Source organism: Meles meles, chromosome 20, assembly GCF_922984935.1.
Source record: "Meles meles chromosome 20, mMelMel3.1 paternal haplotype, whole genome shotgun sequence".
In the NCBI taxonomy this organism is placed as follows: Eukaryota; Metazoa; Chordata; class Mammalia; order Carnivora; family Mustelidae; genus Meles; species Meles meles.
The window spans coordinates 16,203,390-16,219,507 of NC_060085.1; the positions used below are offsets into that span (position 1 = coordinate 16,203,390).

A 16,118-nucleotide genomic window follows, 5' to 3' on the forward strand; every position below is an offset into this window, starting at 1 on the left:
GCTTTTCCCGTCACTACGGGGCTCTCTGCCCCAGGGAAGAAAGCCAGCACCGCGGCCGGGAGAGCGCTTCGGTGTCCAGCCTCCGGCCACCGCGCGCCCCCGACTCCAAACGGCCGCCTTTTCGGGCATGTCTTCCTATATGTACCCCATTCACAGGGACTCCTGCATCATCAAGAGGAGCTCCTCGTCATTTACAAACCATCTCACACAACTCGCGATGCCACACACAGCCGAAAAGACGACATTTCGGGGAAAGTGGCGGTAAAACTCAGCTATTTAACCCTCACACTCTAGCCGGAGCCCCTTCCACGGGAACCCTGTACTATTCAACCAGATGCGGTAAAAAGCACTGTCCGAGCCAGCCAGGAGTCGAACCTAGAATCTTCTGATCCGTAGTCAGACGCGTTATCCATTGCGCCACTGGCCCTGTGCTAGAAAGGGCTTCGCAGTGATGTAGATCAGCCCTGACGCAGTTTCGGCAGGTTTCCCACAGCAGCGCCGCCTTTCTGGCCGCCCCCGCCCCGCCGCACCGCGGCTCCCGCCCACAGCTCCCACGGCTCCGCCTTTCTCAAGCAAAAGCTCTCCGCCAATCCGCAGCGTGTACGTCACGGCGCTTTTCGGCGCGCTCCAATCCACACTCCCGACAGCTGCTTTCGCGCTCTTTAGCGCGCCTACTAAGTTTGTCCACGGCCGTCTCCCGTCCGCTGGGGGCCGGGCGGGGCGGGGAGAGGGGTGGGGCGACCCAGGCGCTGCGGCCGCGGAGCTGGGCGAACGGTACCGCGGTGGCGGAGGTGGTGGCGCGGGGCGGGGCGGGCGGAAAGAGGAAGAAGGAGCTAGTGGTGCACGATGGCGGCGACGACCTATGAGCGGCTGAAGCTGTGAGTCCCGCGGGCCAGAGTCCGATGAGCGAAGGGGGCCTGCTGGGCGGCGGGACGGGGCGGCAGGTGCGGGACCCCGGCCTCCGGCAGGGCTCCTGAGTCCCGGGGCTGCGGGCCGGGTGTGGGAGCCCCTGGCGGTCCCCGCCCTCCTCTCCCGGCGCGGCCCGTCCGGGAGCTTGTAGGTCGCGGCCGCCGGAAGGCCCGGCGGGAGTCGCCACAGGCCGGGGACCCCGGGAATGACAGCGTCGCCGGCCTTTCTTCGCCCTGCTCGGCCTCAGCGCCCACGGCGGGAGAGCGAAGCTGCAGACCGGCTTCCAGCGAGCCGGGGTCGGCGTTGCGATGCGGCATGCTCCGGGCGCGTTCCTCCCCACCCACTTTGTTTGTTAGAGAGGTGGCGGCTGAATTTATCTTTATTGCTTAGCAGAGGAAAGAGAAGTTTGTTGTCGTCCCCCCACCCCCCGCCCTCTTGTGTAATGGACCCATGACAGCACGTTAGAGTCCCCACACAAATCGACGTATCTTATCTGGGCACCAATGCCTGTCTGACCAGCTTTGAAGGTGCAGATAAAAAGAAGCGTCCATACTCTTGAGCTCCTGAAGGATTTGCTTGGTTTTAAATATTATACAACTTAAGCACAAAGCGGGTTAAGTTCCTGTTGACGGCCAGAGGCCATTCTCGAGAATTTTGGCACTGCAGATGGACTTCCCGGTAAAGCTAAGTTCTTGAGACTTTGAGAAATAGACTCTGGTTGTTAGAGTTGGAAATTGAGTAATTGTAGGTTCTTTTCATTTGTCCTGAATAAAAACATGCATTCATTTGAGCATTACTATCAGCCCCTTGGTTTTCTTGCCTCTGAATAACTTTGTACTACTTTGGGTTTAATACTTTACCTCTAGACTGAAAAGCCAGTTGCCCTAGTCTCAGAATGTACTTGGCCTCAGAAGCAAATGTAATTTTGGGGAAGCTTACCTATCCCTAAGTGAGCTAAAATACCTTGGGACTTAGGCAGAGGGATCGTATTTCCTTTGTAGGGATATGAGGACATTAAAATGTGGTTTGGGCACTTCCTGTGCTCTCTGGAACCTCAAACTCACTTAACTTTCTGGAAGGTTCAATTTAAAGTTTGGGTGCAAAATTGGGAGTGAGGTCATCTCCTTGACGTGAGTTGTTTTGCAGAAAACATTATTATTATTTTTTTTCAGTCCCCTCCTTTGCCACTTTTGTGTACTGTAATTCTCTTTGAAAGCCCAGTTGCACACTTCCGTTCACATTTTCCTTTGCCGGGTTTCCGTCTTCTCTCCCAGTTTCCCTCTGCAAGGTGATCACCTTGGTGGTGAATGGATCCTGCAAAATGTCTTTGACTAGAGTACTGGCTAGGCCGGTGTCACGTGTCCTCTGCTGGCTAATTAGGTTATCGCTGACTATCTGATAGTCACTGAAGGGCTTGGTGCTATCCTGCACCGAGTTTCATCTGTATTTAAGCAGGATGGAGCGTTGGCTCGATGCTGCTCGGTATTGGGTTATGGAATGCAGTTAAATTTTCCTTGAATGTGGCAGAGGTGGAGAACTTGAGAATTCTCATGATTGCTTATACGCTGCTAGGGAGTCACTAAATTCATCAGTCTAAACCTTAAAAAAAGAAAAAAAAATGTTCTAGATCCACTAAAGAGAAGGGCCCTTAAGTGGGGCGGTTGATGCTTTTGTATTGATTTTTGTAGAAGTGGAGACTATGAATCTGAGTTGAGAAAGTAAATCTGGGGTTATGTGAAAGCCGGTCTCTAATGTGTCAGTCCTTAACTTTATTCCCCCAGTAGAAGTTTTGCGTGCCGGTCTGTATGTGAAGAGCCGGCTTTTGTGTAATGTTGTTTTTCTTACCAAGAAGTTTGTGAGTTGGAATCTCTCTTTTTGGGCCTTACTGCTCTGAGGCATGCTGTCCAAGGTTCTTATATGTGGCCTCTGACCTAAGGGGTGTTGTTTATTTTTTAGATGCATTTGGACATGGCAGTAGTTTCTGACTCATGTAAGAATGAATAGGACATAATAACCATATTTATTTATTTATTTATTTTTAAAGGTTTTAATTTATTTGACAGAGATAGAGCACACACAAGTAGGCAGAGTGGCAGGTAGAGGGAGAAGGAGAAGCAGGCTCCCCGCTGAGCAGGGAGCCTGACATGGGGCTCAATTCCAGGACCCTGGGATCATGACCTGAGCCGAAGGCAGACACTTAACTGACTGAGACACCCAGGCACCCTAATAATAGCCTTTTTTTTTTTTTAAAAGATTGTATTTATTTGACAGAGGGAGACAGCAAGAGAGGGAGCACAAGCATGGGGAGTAGGAGAGGGAGACACAGGCCTCCCACTGAGCAGGGAGCCCTATGTGGGGCTTGATCCCAGCACCCTGGGCTCATGACCTGAGCGGAAGGCAGATGTCTACCAACTGAGCCACCAGATGCCCCAGTAATGGCCATTTTAAAAAACATGCCTAGAGATGTTTTAAGAGAGAGCCATCCAAGAGGCAGTTTGACCATTTATTACAAAACTGCTGCTGCTGAGTGTGTCACAATATTGAAATGCCCGGGATGTTAAATGATAATTTGTTCTGCATTATGTCACCCATTTGCAGTCCATCTCTGTCCTGCTGTGAAGTTCACCTTGCTCATTACTGCCCTGATTTTATCAGCTGCTCTCCTGCTTACAGTCCCCAGTTCCATCTTGCCAATAGGATTGAGCCCACATTTCTTAGTCATCTGGATTCCAGCCTCTTCCTAAGCTAACCCTTAACCGTATTTCCTCTAACTGCTCAGTGCATTCTTTCCCCTTTCCACCAACTCGGCCATGCTCTTTTAAGCTAAAGCTTGCGCTTATTTTATTTTGATCCTTCAACGAAAATGCCGCCTTCTCTCCCGACTTTACATGCTAATCACGATCGTGGACCCATGGTAGAGCTGAGAGATGCAGGCATTTTTGGTTAGAGGAGACTTTGATTCAGATCCTGAACTTGTTACTCGCTTTGTGTCGTGGCCATGTTACTTATCTCTGAATCCGTTTTTCATCTGTGAAATGAGAACGGTCCTACTTCACAGGATTATTATGACGATTGAAAGAGAGTGTGGGGGGAAAAAAAGAGTGTGGAGGAGATACCCGGTGTAATTGACAGAGAGACTCACTTTCTCTGAGAAGCCTTTTCCCCGCATCTTTCCCTTCACTGAGCTCCCAGAAGAGTTCACCATCACAGGGACTGGACACCAGACGTCCATCTGGCTTGCACATTCTGTCTCTTAGGATTGATGTGCAGTGTGGAAGACTGGAAGTAGAATGATCAATTCGTAGCACTGTTTGCCTTTTTAAAGAACATTAATTAGTTAATTAACTTGAGAACCAGAGAGAGAGAGAGTGCACGTCCATGCATGGGCTTGCAGGGGAGGGTGGAGGAGCAGAGAGCAGAGGGAAAGAGAAACTAGCAGACTCTGTGCTGAGTATAGGGCCCGATGTGGGGCTCAGCCTCCTGACCCTGAGATCAGCCTCCTGACCCTGAGCCGAAACCAGGAGTCAGACACTTACTTGACTTCACCACGTGGGGCACCCCCCCCTTTTTAAGTGGGCTCCGTGTGGAGCCCCGTATGGCACTTGAACTCACTACTTTGAGATCAAGACCTGAGCTGAGATCGAGAGTTGGACGCTCAACCGACTGAGCCACCCAGGTGCTCCTCCTACGCGCTTCACCACCGAGAAATGATGAAAAATCGTAGTGCTTATGCTTTGGTTCTCCCGCTAGGTTGCACGTGTGTAGAACAGATTCCAACCATCCCAACATTGATTTCTTCTCTGCTCCTCCTCAGTACCTCGCATAAGGCCTTGTGCAGAGAGATCCTCGGTGAATCACCTAAGTAAATGCACTTTCCAATGTAGAGATGCCACCAGCATCTGAAAATGACACACCCAGGGTACTTTGGATTGTATTCTTTTGAAGTAGCAGCTGCTTAAGTCCTTCTGTGTAGGTGATTGTCTTCCAGTGCCTCTGTGAAGTCACGCATTGACGTATATCCTCCATCATTGTTGAAGACAGAAATAATTGCCCTTGGCCCCACAGGCAGGTCACACAGCCCAGCCATGGCAGAACTGGCCTTGGAACATAGCAGGGTCAGAGTCCGGAGATCAGAGATCTTTCCATTACACTGCGTTATTCACACTGCTTTTTTTCTTATCAGATTGCTTTCACCTGGGTTCTTGGATGTGCCTGGTATAGAAGCGGGTCACTTATATTTGAAAATAGTCGATATGTCCATATGGATTTTTAATATGGAAAACAGAATATTGATGTGCTTAGAATTTAAAATTCTTCTGAAACATCCAGGCAGTTTGGAGCGCCTGGGTGGCTCAGTGGGTTAAGTCTCTGCCTTTGGCTCAGGTCATGATCTCAGGGTCCTGGGATCGAGCCCCACATTGGGCTCTCTGCTCGGTGGGGAGCCTGCTTCCCTCCCTCTCTCTCTGCCTGCCTCTCTACCTACTTGTGATCTCTCTCTGTTAAAGAAATAAATAAAATCTTTAAAAAAAATCTAGGCAGTTCTAAATAATCTATTTTGTGACTCCTTTTTTCTTTTTAAGTTACTTGGATAAAGCATAGAGAATGTCAGCCAATGATAAATTTGAAATTACGACACAATTACACCAGAAGTCCATTACTGGAAATATTTAAAGGACCCCTGCCTTTAAAAAGTCAGCTGAAACAGGTGTTAAAGACAGGAAGTCCTTTAGAAAGTGAATTAGGCTGCAGCTTGCTTCTGAAGCATTGTTCCCTGTTAGGAAGTCACCTTTCTTTGTAAGAGGTGGCCAGAGTTGTGAGGTCAGCGGGACGGCCATGATACAGCCCTGACCAGATGGAAACTGAGTCACACAGTGATGAAGACATACGTGGTCTGTCCAGTACAAGCAACAGAAAGCATGTTCACTCATCTCTTTGCAAGGAAGGATGGAGGGAAGGGAAGGTTATAAATATGGGCACAGATAACGCAGAGTTGATGTCCAAGGTACTGGTTGGCTTGGGGGCTGGAGCTGGAGCCTGGGTTAGTGCTGGGCTGCGTCAGATTACTAGCGGTGCTTGTGCGTCTCCCAGAGCCTCACAGGAGGCCTAGTCAGTGAAAAACCTCTCGGGGGAGGGGCCGGCTGAGAATCTGCGATGTTTAACCTGAGCTGTCCCAGTGGTTCTTACACACTCTAGAGCCAAGTGAGAAACAAAGCACACTGGGGTAGAAGAGTAGAAGAGCGTTCTCTGGAAGGCTTGGGGGCCTTGGAGGATTTTGCTGTGGATTAGAGCTTCGGATTAGGTGGTCGTTAGACTTGGTACTATTCTGGAAGAGTCTGGGGTTTGGAGATAATGGGTTTTAGGAGGTGCAGAGAATAGGAAGTAGGTGGGATGTCAAGGTTTTGAGGAAGAAGATGGAATTAAAGTGCATTAGCTTGGGCGCCACTGCCTTCGGCTCGGGTTGTGATTTCAGGGTCCTGGAATCGAGTCCCGAATCGGGCTCTCTGCTTGTCAGGGAGCCTTCTTCCTCCTCTCTCTCTCTCTGCCTGCCTCTCTGCCTGTCTGTCGAATAAATAAATAAAATCTTAAAGTGCATTAGCTTCCTGGAAATAGCAACTGTTTGGGATTGGGTTGCGCTCCTGGGTTGTCTGGGATGAACCTGGGCTGTACCAAAGGTACCCTAGCAGGGCTCCGCAAGGCTGGAACCCCTGGAACCTGGAGGGTGGATGGATGAGGGGTGGTGGGAGCGCCTTCTGGGTGGAGGTGTAGTGGACTCAGAGGACCCTTCTTTACTGTCTTGAGTTTTTACTTTTTGCTAGTCAGGGCTAGTAAAATGTTCCTCCTGTAGGGTTTGAACCAGAGGTAGGATAGGTTTGATTATTAAGACTTTGATTTAATTCTTACATAAGATTTTTTTTAAGGATACATTTTTTTTTTTAAGACTTTATTTATTTATTTGACAGACAGAGATCACAGGTAGGCAGAGAGGCAGGCAGAGAGAGAGAGGAAGGGAAGCAGGCTCCCCGCTGAGCGGAGAGCCCGATGCGGGGCTCGATCCCAGGACCCTGAGATCATGACCTGAGCCGAAGGCAGCAGCCTAACCCACTGAGCCACCCAGGCGCCCCGAGGATACATGTTTTTGGCAGAGTTTTGAGGCTCTAGCAAAAACTCCAGTCCTCCTCCCCCTAGTCCCGGGCAGCCACCATTCTGCTTTCTGTCTCTGTGAATTTGACTCCTCTAAGTACATCATAGAAGTGGAATCATCTAGTCTTTGTCCCTTTGTGACTGGCTTATTTCCACTTAGCATAATGTACTCAGTTCATCCATGTAATGGTAGGGGTCAGAATTTTCCTTTTTGTATGTTTTTGTACAATTTTCATTTTACGTATGCACTGCATTTTGTCTCCCCCGTTCATCTGTTGATGGGCGCTTAGGTTGCTCCCATCTTTCTGGCTGTTGTGAATGATACCACTGTGAGCGTGGGTGCGTAAATACCTCTTTGAGACCTCGCTTTCCGTTCTTTTGACCATAAACCCAGGGGTGGAATTGCTGGATCATGAGCTAATCTTATTTTTAGTTTCATGGAGGACCCCCCATGCTGTTTTCTTGCAGTGCTACACTTCACCGCATTTTATATTCCTGCCAACAGCGCCCGGTTTTCCAGTTTCTCTACATCCTCAGCAACACTCATTATTCTCTGTTTGTTTTTCATAACAGCCCTTGTGATGGGTGGAGGTCAGCAAATAGTAATATTTTTGAAGTGGGTTGATTTTGCTCCCAGGATGGGACAGGATTTTGAAGAGGTGAGCTTTGTTGCCTAGAGATGTAAATGTTACACGGGGGAGAAAGGGATGTTTTCAGCCGCTCGAAAATCATATTGCCAAGTCTGAAAAAATATATTTTGTGTTTATGCTATAATTAAATATGTTGCTTTTCTTAAAATTTGACAAGAGTAATTTTTAAAAGGCACTCTTAGGAGCCAGTGAATCCCAGGTAGCTATAACATTAAATGCATTTCTATTAAGTATAATGGAATTACCTGCGTTGAGTTAAACTCCTAGTCCTCGGAATTTTCTTTTTTATCTCCTACTTGGTCAGCAATCTATAAAAGCAAAATAGTCAACCAGATGAAAGCGGTCAGAGTAGGAAGTAGTTGTTATTTAACTATTCTGCTGTTTCAGTGTATCTTCCAGAATATGTGTCCTCTGAACAGAGAGCAGAACGCAGGTTTGAGAGAAACGAGGCAGTAGTCTTGTTCGGTTAGGGTTCATGGTTTCAGGCCTGTTGGATTCGAACAGCCTTGCGGGTTTATATAGGACCAGAGCTCTTTTTACTCTCTGGTATTGCTCTGAACTTCAGAGCTTGATATCAGCAGCATAGTTAATGACCAAATAATCTTCTTGGATGGACTCTCCATGTCTTAGCTTCTAAAATCTATTGCATAAAAAAAGTAACGTGAGAGAGTTTATTAAAATCAGATACTTGACAGCAATTGAGGGCCATTCTTTTGGCTGTAGAGGACGGATTTCCTCCCAGATTCTTGGTTATCATGGAGGCTTCTGTCTTGGTTTCCATGTATTTACTATGTTGAGAATTCAGTATAGCCCACTGACTGGTTAATTTTGAAAAGCTCTAGGCGGAAATTGGCACCAGTGACACTTTGTAGGCTTTCTAATCGGAGAAGCACTGCTTTGCCTCTTTGCCCTCTCCTTAGGTACACCATACCATCCAGTCCGCTTAACATGTGACCCACCGAGATCTTTCCTTAGCTAGGAGAGAGGAAAACAGCTTTTTTTAAATCCTTCATCCTTTGTCACTGAGCCAAAGAAAACATTAGTTAAGATCCGTAGGAAAAAACCCAACTTAAGGTAGATATTTGCTGACTGATTATGTAGTATTCTCTAAGAATAGTACTTGAGCTTCTGCGGTCTTCTTGGGTGAGAAACACCAAGGAGAATGGATAAGCAGAGTCCTTGTCCACCTGGTAGCCTATTTGGTGAGGCTCCCCAAACAAAAATAACAAGAAGACCGTGGGCACCAGCAAAGCTTACACCACTGGATGGCTTACTCCAGTGTTTCTGATGGTGAGTGCTAGAGAGCTGAAGCTAATTTCACGGATTTTTAAAAAAGATTTTATTTATTTGACAGAGAGAAGGACAGTGAGAGTGGGAACACAAGCAGGTGGAGGGAGAAACAGACTCCTCACTGAGCAAGGAGGTCTCTGGGATCATGACCTGAGCTGAAGACAGACCCGTAACGACTGAGCCACTCAGGCGCCTCTGATTTCACTAGCTTTTGAAGTGAAACCTGGGGAGCATAAAACTTACAGAATACATTTTACTGGGTAAAGTGCATATACTTCAGGTCAGTAGTAAGGGCAGTTAAAGAGTGTTGGGAAGAAGACGACAGCGAAGGGATATGTAGAGGACTCTGAGTTGAGAGGACACCTGCTGTGATCTTCAGTGGGATTCTGAGTCATCACTTACCATGACTGCTCAGAGATGTTGATTAGGTGGCGGTCACTGTTCATATCTTCACTGCTCCAGTTCTTGAGCTGTTTTCAACAGCATTAGCAGAACAGGCTGGTGGAGCACCAGCAACCAGGATTCCAGCAGCATCTCTCTGAGCGGCAGGATCCAACAACCGTCCTAGAGCCTTTGTTGGGCCCAAACTCCCTATTTCTATCCACAGTTGCTCTTACTTTTGTTTTTGTTATTTTAACACATTATTTATGTACTTATAAAAGATTTTATTTATTAGAGCTGGTGAGAGAGCAGGGGGATGGGGGGAAGGGAGAGGGAGAAGCAGACTCCCCACTAAGTGGGAGGGGCACCAGGCTGATCCCAGGACCCCAGGATCGTTACCTGAGCCGAAGGCAGATACTTAACTGACTAAAGCATCAGGCACCCCTTAACATATTTTTTAAACTTCTTTTTTATTTTAATAAAATACCTGTGGGTGTTTTAAAAGTCATCAGTATACAGAGCTTATAATAAAAGAGAACACTGTTCTGCACTCCTAATTCCCCCTGTCCCACGGACATTGACTTTCAGCATTTTAAGCAGTTCTTTGTAGTATTTTATTTTTAAAAAAGATTTTATTTATTTATTATTTATTTATTTATGACAGAGAGAGAGGTCACAAGTAGGCAGAGAGGCAGGCAGAGAGAGAGAGAGAAAGAGGAAGCAGAGAGCTTTCCTGCTGAGCAGAGAGCCCCATATGGGGCTCGGTGTGGGGCTCGATCCCAGGACGCTGGGATCAAGGCCTGAGCCGAAGGCAGAGGCTTAACCCACTGAGCCACCCAGGCACCCCTCTTCTAGTATTTTTTCCTTCCTTCCTTCCTTCCTTCCTTCCTTCTTTCCTTCCTTCCTATTGTTTTAGAGATGATATTTTTTAAGTGATCTCTGTACCCAGTGTGGGACTTGAACTTTAACCCAAGATCAAGAGTCGCATGTTCCAGTGACAGAGACAGCCAGATGCCCCTCTACTCCACGTTTCTAAACAGTGTGCTTGTACTGCTGTTTCCTGAGTTTTTTCAGTTTTAGTTATCTGATGACTTCCTACTTCTGAGGATGAGACTTTAGCTTTTATACCTCTCCCTCTTTTCCTCCCTTCTTCTCTCAGTATATTTATAGTAAGATACTCAAGTGTTCACATTACTATGCTCATGTAGTAGGGTTCGAATGAAGTCAGTAAAAATGTTTGCTTTTCCAGGAATGAAAAGTGCCTTTTTCCTTTTTCTTTGCATGACTTTTTATTCATTTATTTTTTAAAGGTTTTATTTATTTATTTGACACAGACAGAGAGAGATCACAAGTAGGCAGAGAGGCAGGCAGAGAGAGAGGGGAAGCAGATTCCCCGCGGAGCAGAGAGCCCGATTCGGGGCTCGATCCCAGGACCCTGAGATCATGACCTGAGCCGAAGGCAGAGGCTTAACCCACTGAGCCATCCAGGCACTCCTTTGCATGACTTTTTAAAAAAAATGTTCCTGTTGCTAATGAATCTTCAGTCTCTGGGACAGCAGTAAAATTCCTCTGAAGCATGTTGAGTAACTATGAATTCATTTTCCTCTCTGAGATTTTCTTCTGGGAGCCCTTTACGCCCTGCTTTAATTCATACTGGCTTTTCTTTAGGCTCATTGCATAGTTGTGGTCCCGGACAATCCCTTCGTCAGGAGAATTTTTTTCACTTCTGTCCTATTTTGAATTCTCAGTCTACCTCTTGATTCATTCCATTTTGGTGAAACAAGCTTTTCCTTCTTTCTAAGAAAGGTGTCTTGAGATGTTGTACATCTGAAGTTGTTCTCATTCTATCCTCATACTCAGATAGTGTGGTTAATAGAATTCTCAATTAGAAATTATTATCCTGTAGAATTTTGAAGACCTGCTGTTGAATCGTGCAGTGTGTGTTGTTGCTGAATAATCCAGTAGTGTGACTGTTGAATATTTCAGTGCTTCTTTCTTTCTTTTTTATTTTTCTTTTTCTGGAAACTTTAGGATTGTCTTTGTGTGGTGTTTTGAATTTTAATGCTTAATGTGCCCTGTGTGTGTGTGTGTGTGTGTGTGTGTTTCACTATTTTTGTTTTTGTTTTCCCTATTTCTTTGAAATATTTTCTTTTCTTTTTTCCTTTTGTGCTCTTTTGGAATTCCTGCTGAATTGTTGTTGACTCTCACGGATCAGGCTCCTCTCTCTTTCCCCCTTCTTCCCTCCCTCCTTCCCCCCTTTCCCTATCCTTCCTCCCCTTTCTTCCTGTGCTTTCCTGTTTTACAGCTCTTATCTTTTTATTCTGTTCTCATGGAGAGTTCTTCAGTTTTATCTTCCAGTCTTTTCTGTCGAATAGTCAAATTATTACTTCCGCTCTCAGTCCAAGAATATGTTCTTGCTTTCTGAATGTGCTCTTCTTGTTCTTATTTCATGAATACAAGGTCTTCTGTCTGAGGCCACATCAATTATAAATGTTTTTTGAGGTTGTATTCTGTTCTCGGCGTAGCTTTTTTATCCAGAGTTATTATACTGTTTGTTTTAGACTCTCTCTTATGTGACGGAAACTTTCCTAATATCTGGTGATCCTTGGTTGTCATTTCATGTTGAAGAAGGAGGCACTAAAAATTGATCGGAGGGTCTGCTTGTGGGTCAGGACTTAAAAACCGGTGGCCTTTGCTTTAGAGTGACCGCACAGGACCTCAGCTCTTTCTTAGAGCGAAAGGGGGTGCAGCTGAAGGTCAGCAGTTGCTGGTCTTTGCTTTCAGGACAACGAGTTCCTTCAGAGATAGTATTCAGAGCTTCTATGAGGGCTCCGGGAGAGGGATGGTGTGAGCTGGGCTGCCAGCATTCTGGGAATCTAGCAGAGAAAGAGGGTTGGATGAGTTTTCCAGTCTCTAAGTAGACCTTCTTTGTCTCTTGACTTGACTTGGCTCTTTCCTTGGCCCTCAGCTGTGCCTCATGTCTGGAGGCCTTAGAGCATCTTCTGTTGAACTGTTCTCAGCATTAAATCCCAGGGTCGGGGTGGGGCGTGGGGGCATGTGGGCAGGTGCTGCTGTAGGTTTGGGTAGGGATCTGAGCGACTTACACAGACTGTGAGCCACCTAGCCCCTATCTACCCCAGTCCTTATTACCTTTTCCTTCCGGTCCTTGAGGCTTTTCAGCATTCTGCTGCGGGAATTGGCTTGCTTTGTTGGCTCTCACCCCACAGGGGATGAGTCTCTGTGGTGACTTAGTGAGTTAGCCTATTTCCAAGCACTTTCCCTCTTCCAGACCTGCATTTGAATGAGGTTCTGCCCCATGCACTGCGCCCTCCTCTTGGTACCCGCCAGAGTCCGTGTTCTGAAAGAATATCAGAGCTTTTTTTAATGGATGGAATTTACTCTTGGAAATGCATTTCTTTCTGCTTCAGTTAAAATTTCAGTGAGTCGATCTGTCATTTCAATGTGTCTGTCCAGACTAGGAGTGTTATAGCAGTTTCATCTTCTGAAAGAGATTTCAGCTTCTGACTTTATAATTTTTAGGATTCTAAGGACACAGTGAAGTCACTAACCTTGTGATGATCAGGAATGTGACAGTTAGTAAGGGCTTAGTGTAATAGCTCTCTACTTTTTTTGGTATATGCTTGAAAGTCTTAATCCAAGATGTGTGTATTTAATCAGTGTTCCCACAACGTTTCACATCAGTTTTAAGTTTAAATACCAAGTGGGGAAAAACTTGAATTGCTTATAATAGGGATACTTTTAATTTCATATATAATTTAAACCTTTTATTATCTTATTTTATTTTATTTTTAGAGAGAAAGAGAGAAAGTAGGTGGGGTAGAGAGGCCAATAGGGTCAGTGGGAGAGAGAGAGGGAGGGAGAATCTTAAGCAGGCTCCATGCCCAGTGCCTAGCCTGATGTGGGGCTCTATCTCATGACCTTGAGGTAATGACCTGAGCTGAAATCAAGAGTGAGAAGCTTAAATGACTTGAGCCACCCACACGCCCCTAACCTTTTATTTTTTTAAGGTAATCTCTATATCCAGTATGGGGCTCACACCCACGACCCTGAGACAAGAGTTGCATGATCTACAACTGAGCCAGCCAGGCATTCCTATTCCATATATATTTCGCCTGGGTGGCTCAGTGGGTTGAGCCGCTGCCTTCGGCTCAGGTCGTGATCTCAGGGTCCTGGGATCGAGTCCCGCATCGGGTTCTCTGCTCAGCGGGGAGCCTGCTTCCCTCTCTCTCTCTCTCTGCCTGCCTCTCTGTCTGCTTGTGATCTCTCTCTGTCAAATAAATAAAATAAAAAAAAAAGATACATACATGCACATTTTGTATAATTTTGTATAAATACATACATACATACATACATACATTTTAATAGACTCTTCTACTCCTGTAAACACTGGGTTTTACAATGTATACTTTATCAGTAATTGAAAGGTTATCTGTTAGGTTAACACCACAACTTGTATATGGAAACAGGTGTGACTTTTAAGTTGATTTCATTCAAATAATTTATTTTCATTATAGAAGTTTTGCAGGTGAGGAGCTTAAATGCATTTATGTAGATAAAGGTAGTCAGGGGCGCCTGGGTGGCTCAGTCAGTTGGGCATCTGCTTTCGGTTCAGGTCCCAGGGTCCCTATGTGGGGCTCCCTGCTCAGTGGGGAGTTTGCTTCCGCCTCTCCCTCTGCCCCTCTCCCTGCTTATGTGTTCTCTCTCAAATACATAAATAAAATCTTCAAAAAAAAAAAAAAAGAGAGCTAAAGGTGGTCAAAGTATAAGAGGGTGAGCCACTGAGGGAAAACATTATGCCTTCTTCTTCTTCTTTTTTTTTTTTTTTAAAGATTTTATTTATTTGTCAGAGAGAGAGTACACACAAGCAGGCAGAGAGAGAGGAGGAAGCAGGCTCCCGCCAAGCAAGGAGCCCGATGCGGGACCTGATCCCAGGACCCCAGGATCATGACCCGAGCTGAAGGCAGCGGCTCAACCAACTGAGCCACCCAGGAGTCCCCCTTTTTCTTCTTTTAAAGATTTTATTTATTTATTTGACAGAGATCACAAGTAGGCAGAGAGGCAGGCAGAGAGAGAGGGGGAAGCAGGCTCCCTGCTGAGCAGAGAGCCCGATGCGGGGCTCGATCCCAGGACCCTGGGATCATGACCTGAGCCAAAGGCAGAGGCTTTAACCCACTGAGCCACCCAGGTGCCCCAACACTATGCCTTTTTCTGTTGGCTGTTTGTTGAGCTACAAGCTCCATGTTTTATGCATTGTATTAAAACACGGAGGAATTTGATTTCTGAGGTTGTATGTCGATTAGTCATCTTTTTGGACGAAAAGGAACATTGGTTATTCAAGAAGTGACACACCCTTCACAGGGAGAATCGTGCCAACCCTGTGCCCCCAAACATAGCTGCGACCGGAGAGGAGCCTAGGCCCCTAAGCAGGATGCAGAGCATAGTTAAAGTAATACCCAGGAACTGTTGTGGGACTGAGGTCCCTGTTTCCTGCTGACTGTCAGCATAGGGACCACTCTTAGTTTCTAGAAACTTCTCTGCTGTCCTTGTATGTGGCCGCATCATCTCAGGAGCTGTCAACAGTTGATCAAATCCATCTCCTGCCCGAACTTTCTTGTTCCCCTTCTGCTGCACCTCTCTGACTGGCTCTTCTTTCCTCTTCTGCTTTTATGGGCTCCTGTGATGTCTGTGATTCCACTGGGTCCTGACTACCCAAGATAATCCTGTTTTAAGGCCAGTTGATCAGTAACCTTATTCCACCCGCAGGGCAGTACCTAGAGTGAATGAATAATCAGGAGATGGGAGTCTTGGCCGGGGACATCTTTAGGACGCAGTCCTACCACAGACAGTTCTGTGATACAGTTTAAATTCCAGCATATTCTGTATCTGGTTTAATTGTTCAAACTCAATATTTAAAAAATATTTATTTGAGAGAGAGAGAAAGAGAGAGCGCACGCATGAGCGGAGAGAGGGAGAAGCAGACTCTGTGCTGAGCAGGGAGCCCCATGAGGGGCTCCATCCCAGAACCCTGGGATCATGAAGACACTTCACAGACTGAACCACCCAGGTGCCCCTAATTGTTTAAACTCTTAACTATGCAATGTAAAAATGATTACTGGAAGAAGCAGCAAGGGATAACCAGCATTTCATGCTGGCTTCTTAGAGCTAACGTTGTCTTTTGTACTAAAAGCTTTTTTCTTGTTATAGAGTCATATTTACAAATAAATCAAGAAAGACATTCATTCGTAATTTTTGTTCACATTATTACTCTGGAATATTTGTTTTTTGATAAATCAGAGCTCTGTTTCATATGGCCTTGAACTTTGGGGATATATATTTAAAAGATAAAGTATGATTCCAGTATCTTCCTATCAAAACCAGATTGTTCAGAGGTGGCCCATGTGGCGAAGATATCAGAACCTTCAAAAGTATTATTTCTTTAAAGTGTGAAGTAAATAACTTTTCTGGTCCTGTCATGAAAATTTGCAACTTTTCTCCCTTCTTCTCTGTTAAAGGATGTTTTTGATAATGATAGAGTTATTACACCTATGAGGCAGACCTTTTATTCTTTGCAAAAGTACTTCATAATTGCTCATTTAGTTCCTGCTCTCTGTGAGGCAGTTAAGATGACCAGTCTTGTCCCTGGGCTTAATGAAGGGCAGCAACTGTGGGGTGTCCACATCAGGTGGGGCCTGGCAATGGGGGGCAGTGAAAGAATTCACCCAAGGC

General features: G+C 46.0%; 1 protein-coding gene and 1 non-coding gene across 2 annotated transcripts in view; one reads left to right on the forward strand and one right to left on the reverse strand.

The window, feature by feature from the left end:
* Positions 1-354: 354 nt before the first annotated feature.
* Positions 355-427, reverse strand: TRNAR-ACG. The gene has a single exon. It is a non-coding gene; the product is annotated as a tRNA-Arg (tRNA).
* Positions 428-764: 337 nt separating this feature from the next.
* The window catches only part of SACM1L (SAC1 like phosphatidylinositide phosphatase), a 61,228-nt gene continuing 45,874 nt past the window's right edge, over positions 765-16,118 (forward strand). The window contains exon 1 of the mRNA XM_045991618.1: positions 765-878. Coding sequence (XP_045847574.1) covers positions 847-878 — 32 coding nt within the window. The 5' untranslated portion in view covers positions 765-846. The remainder of the gene's footprint in view (positions 879-16,118) is intronic.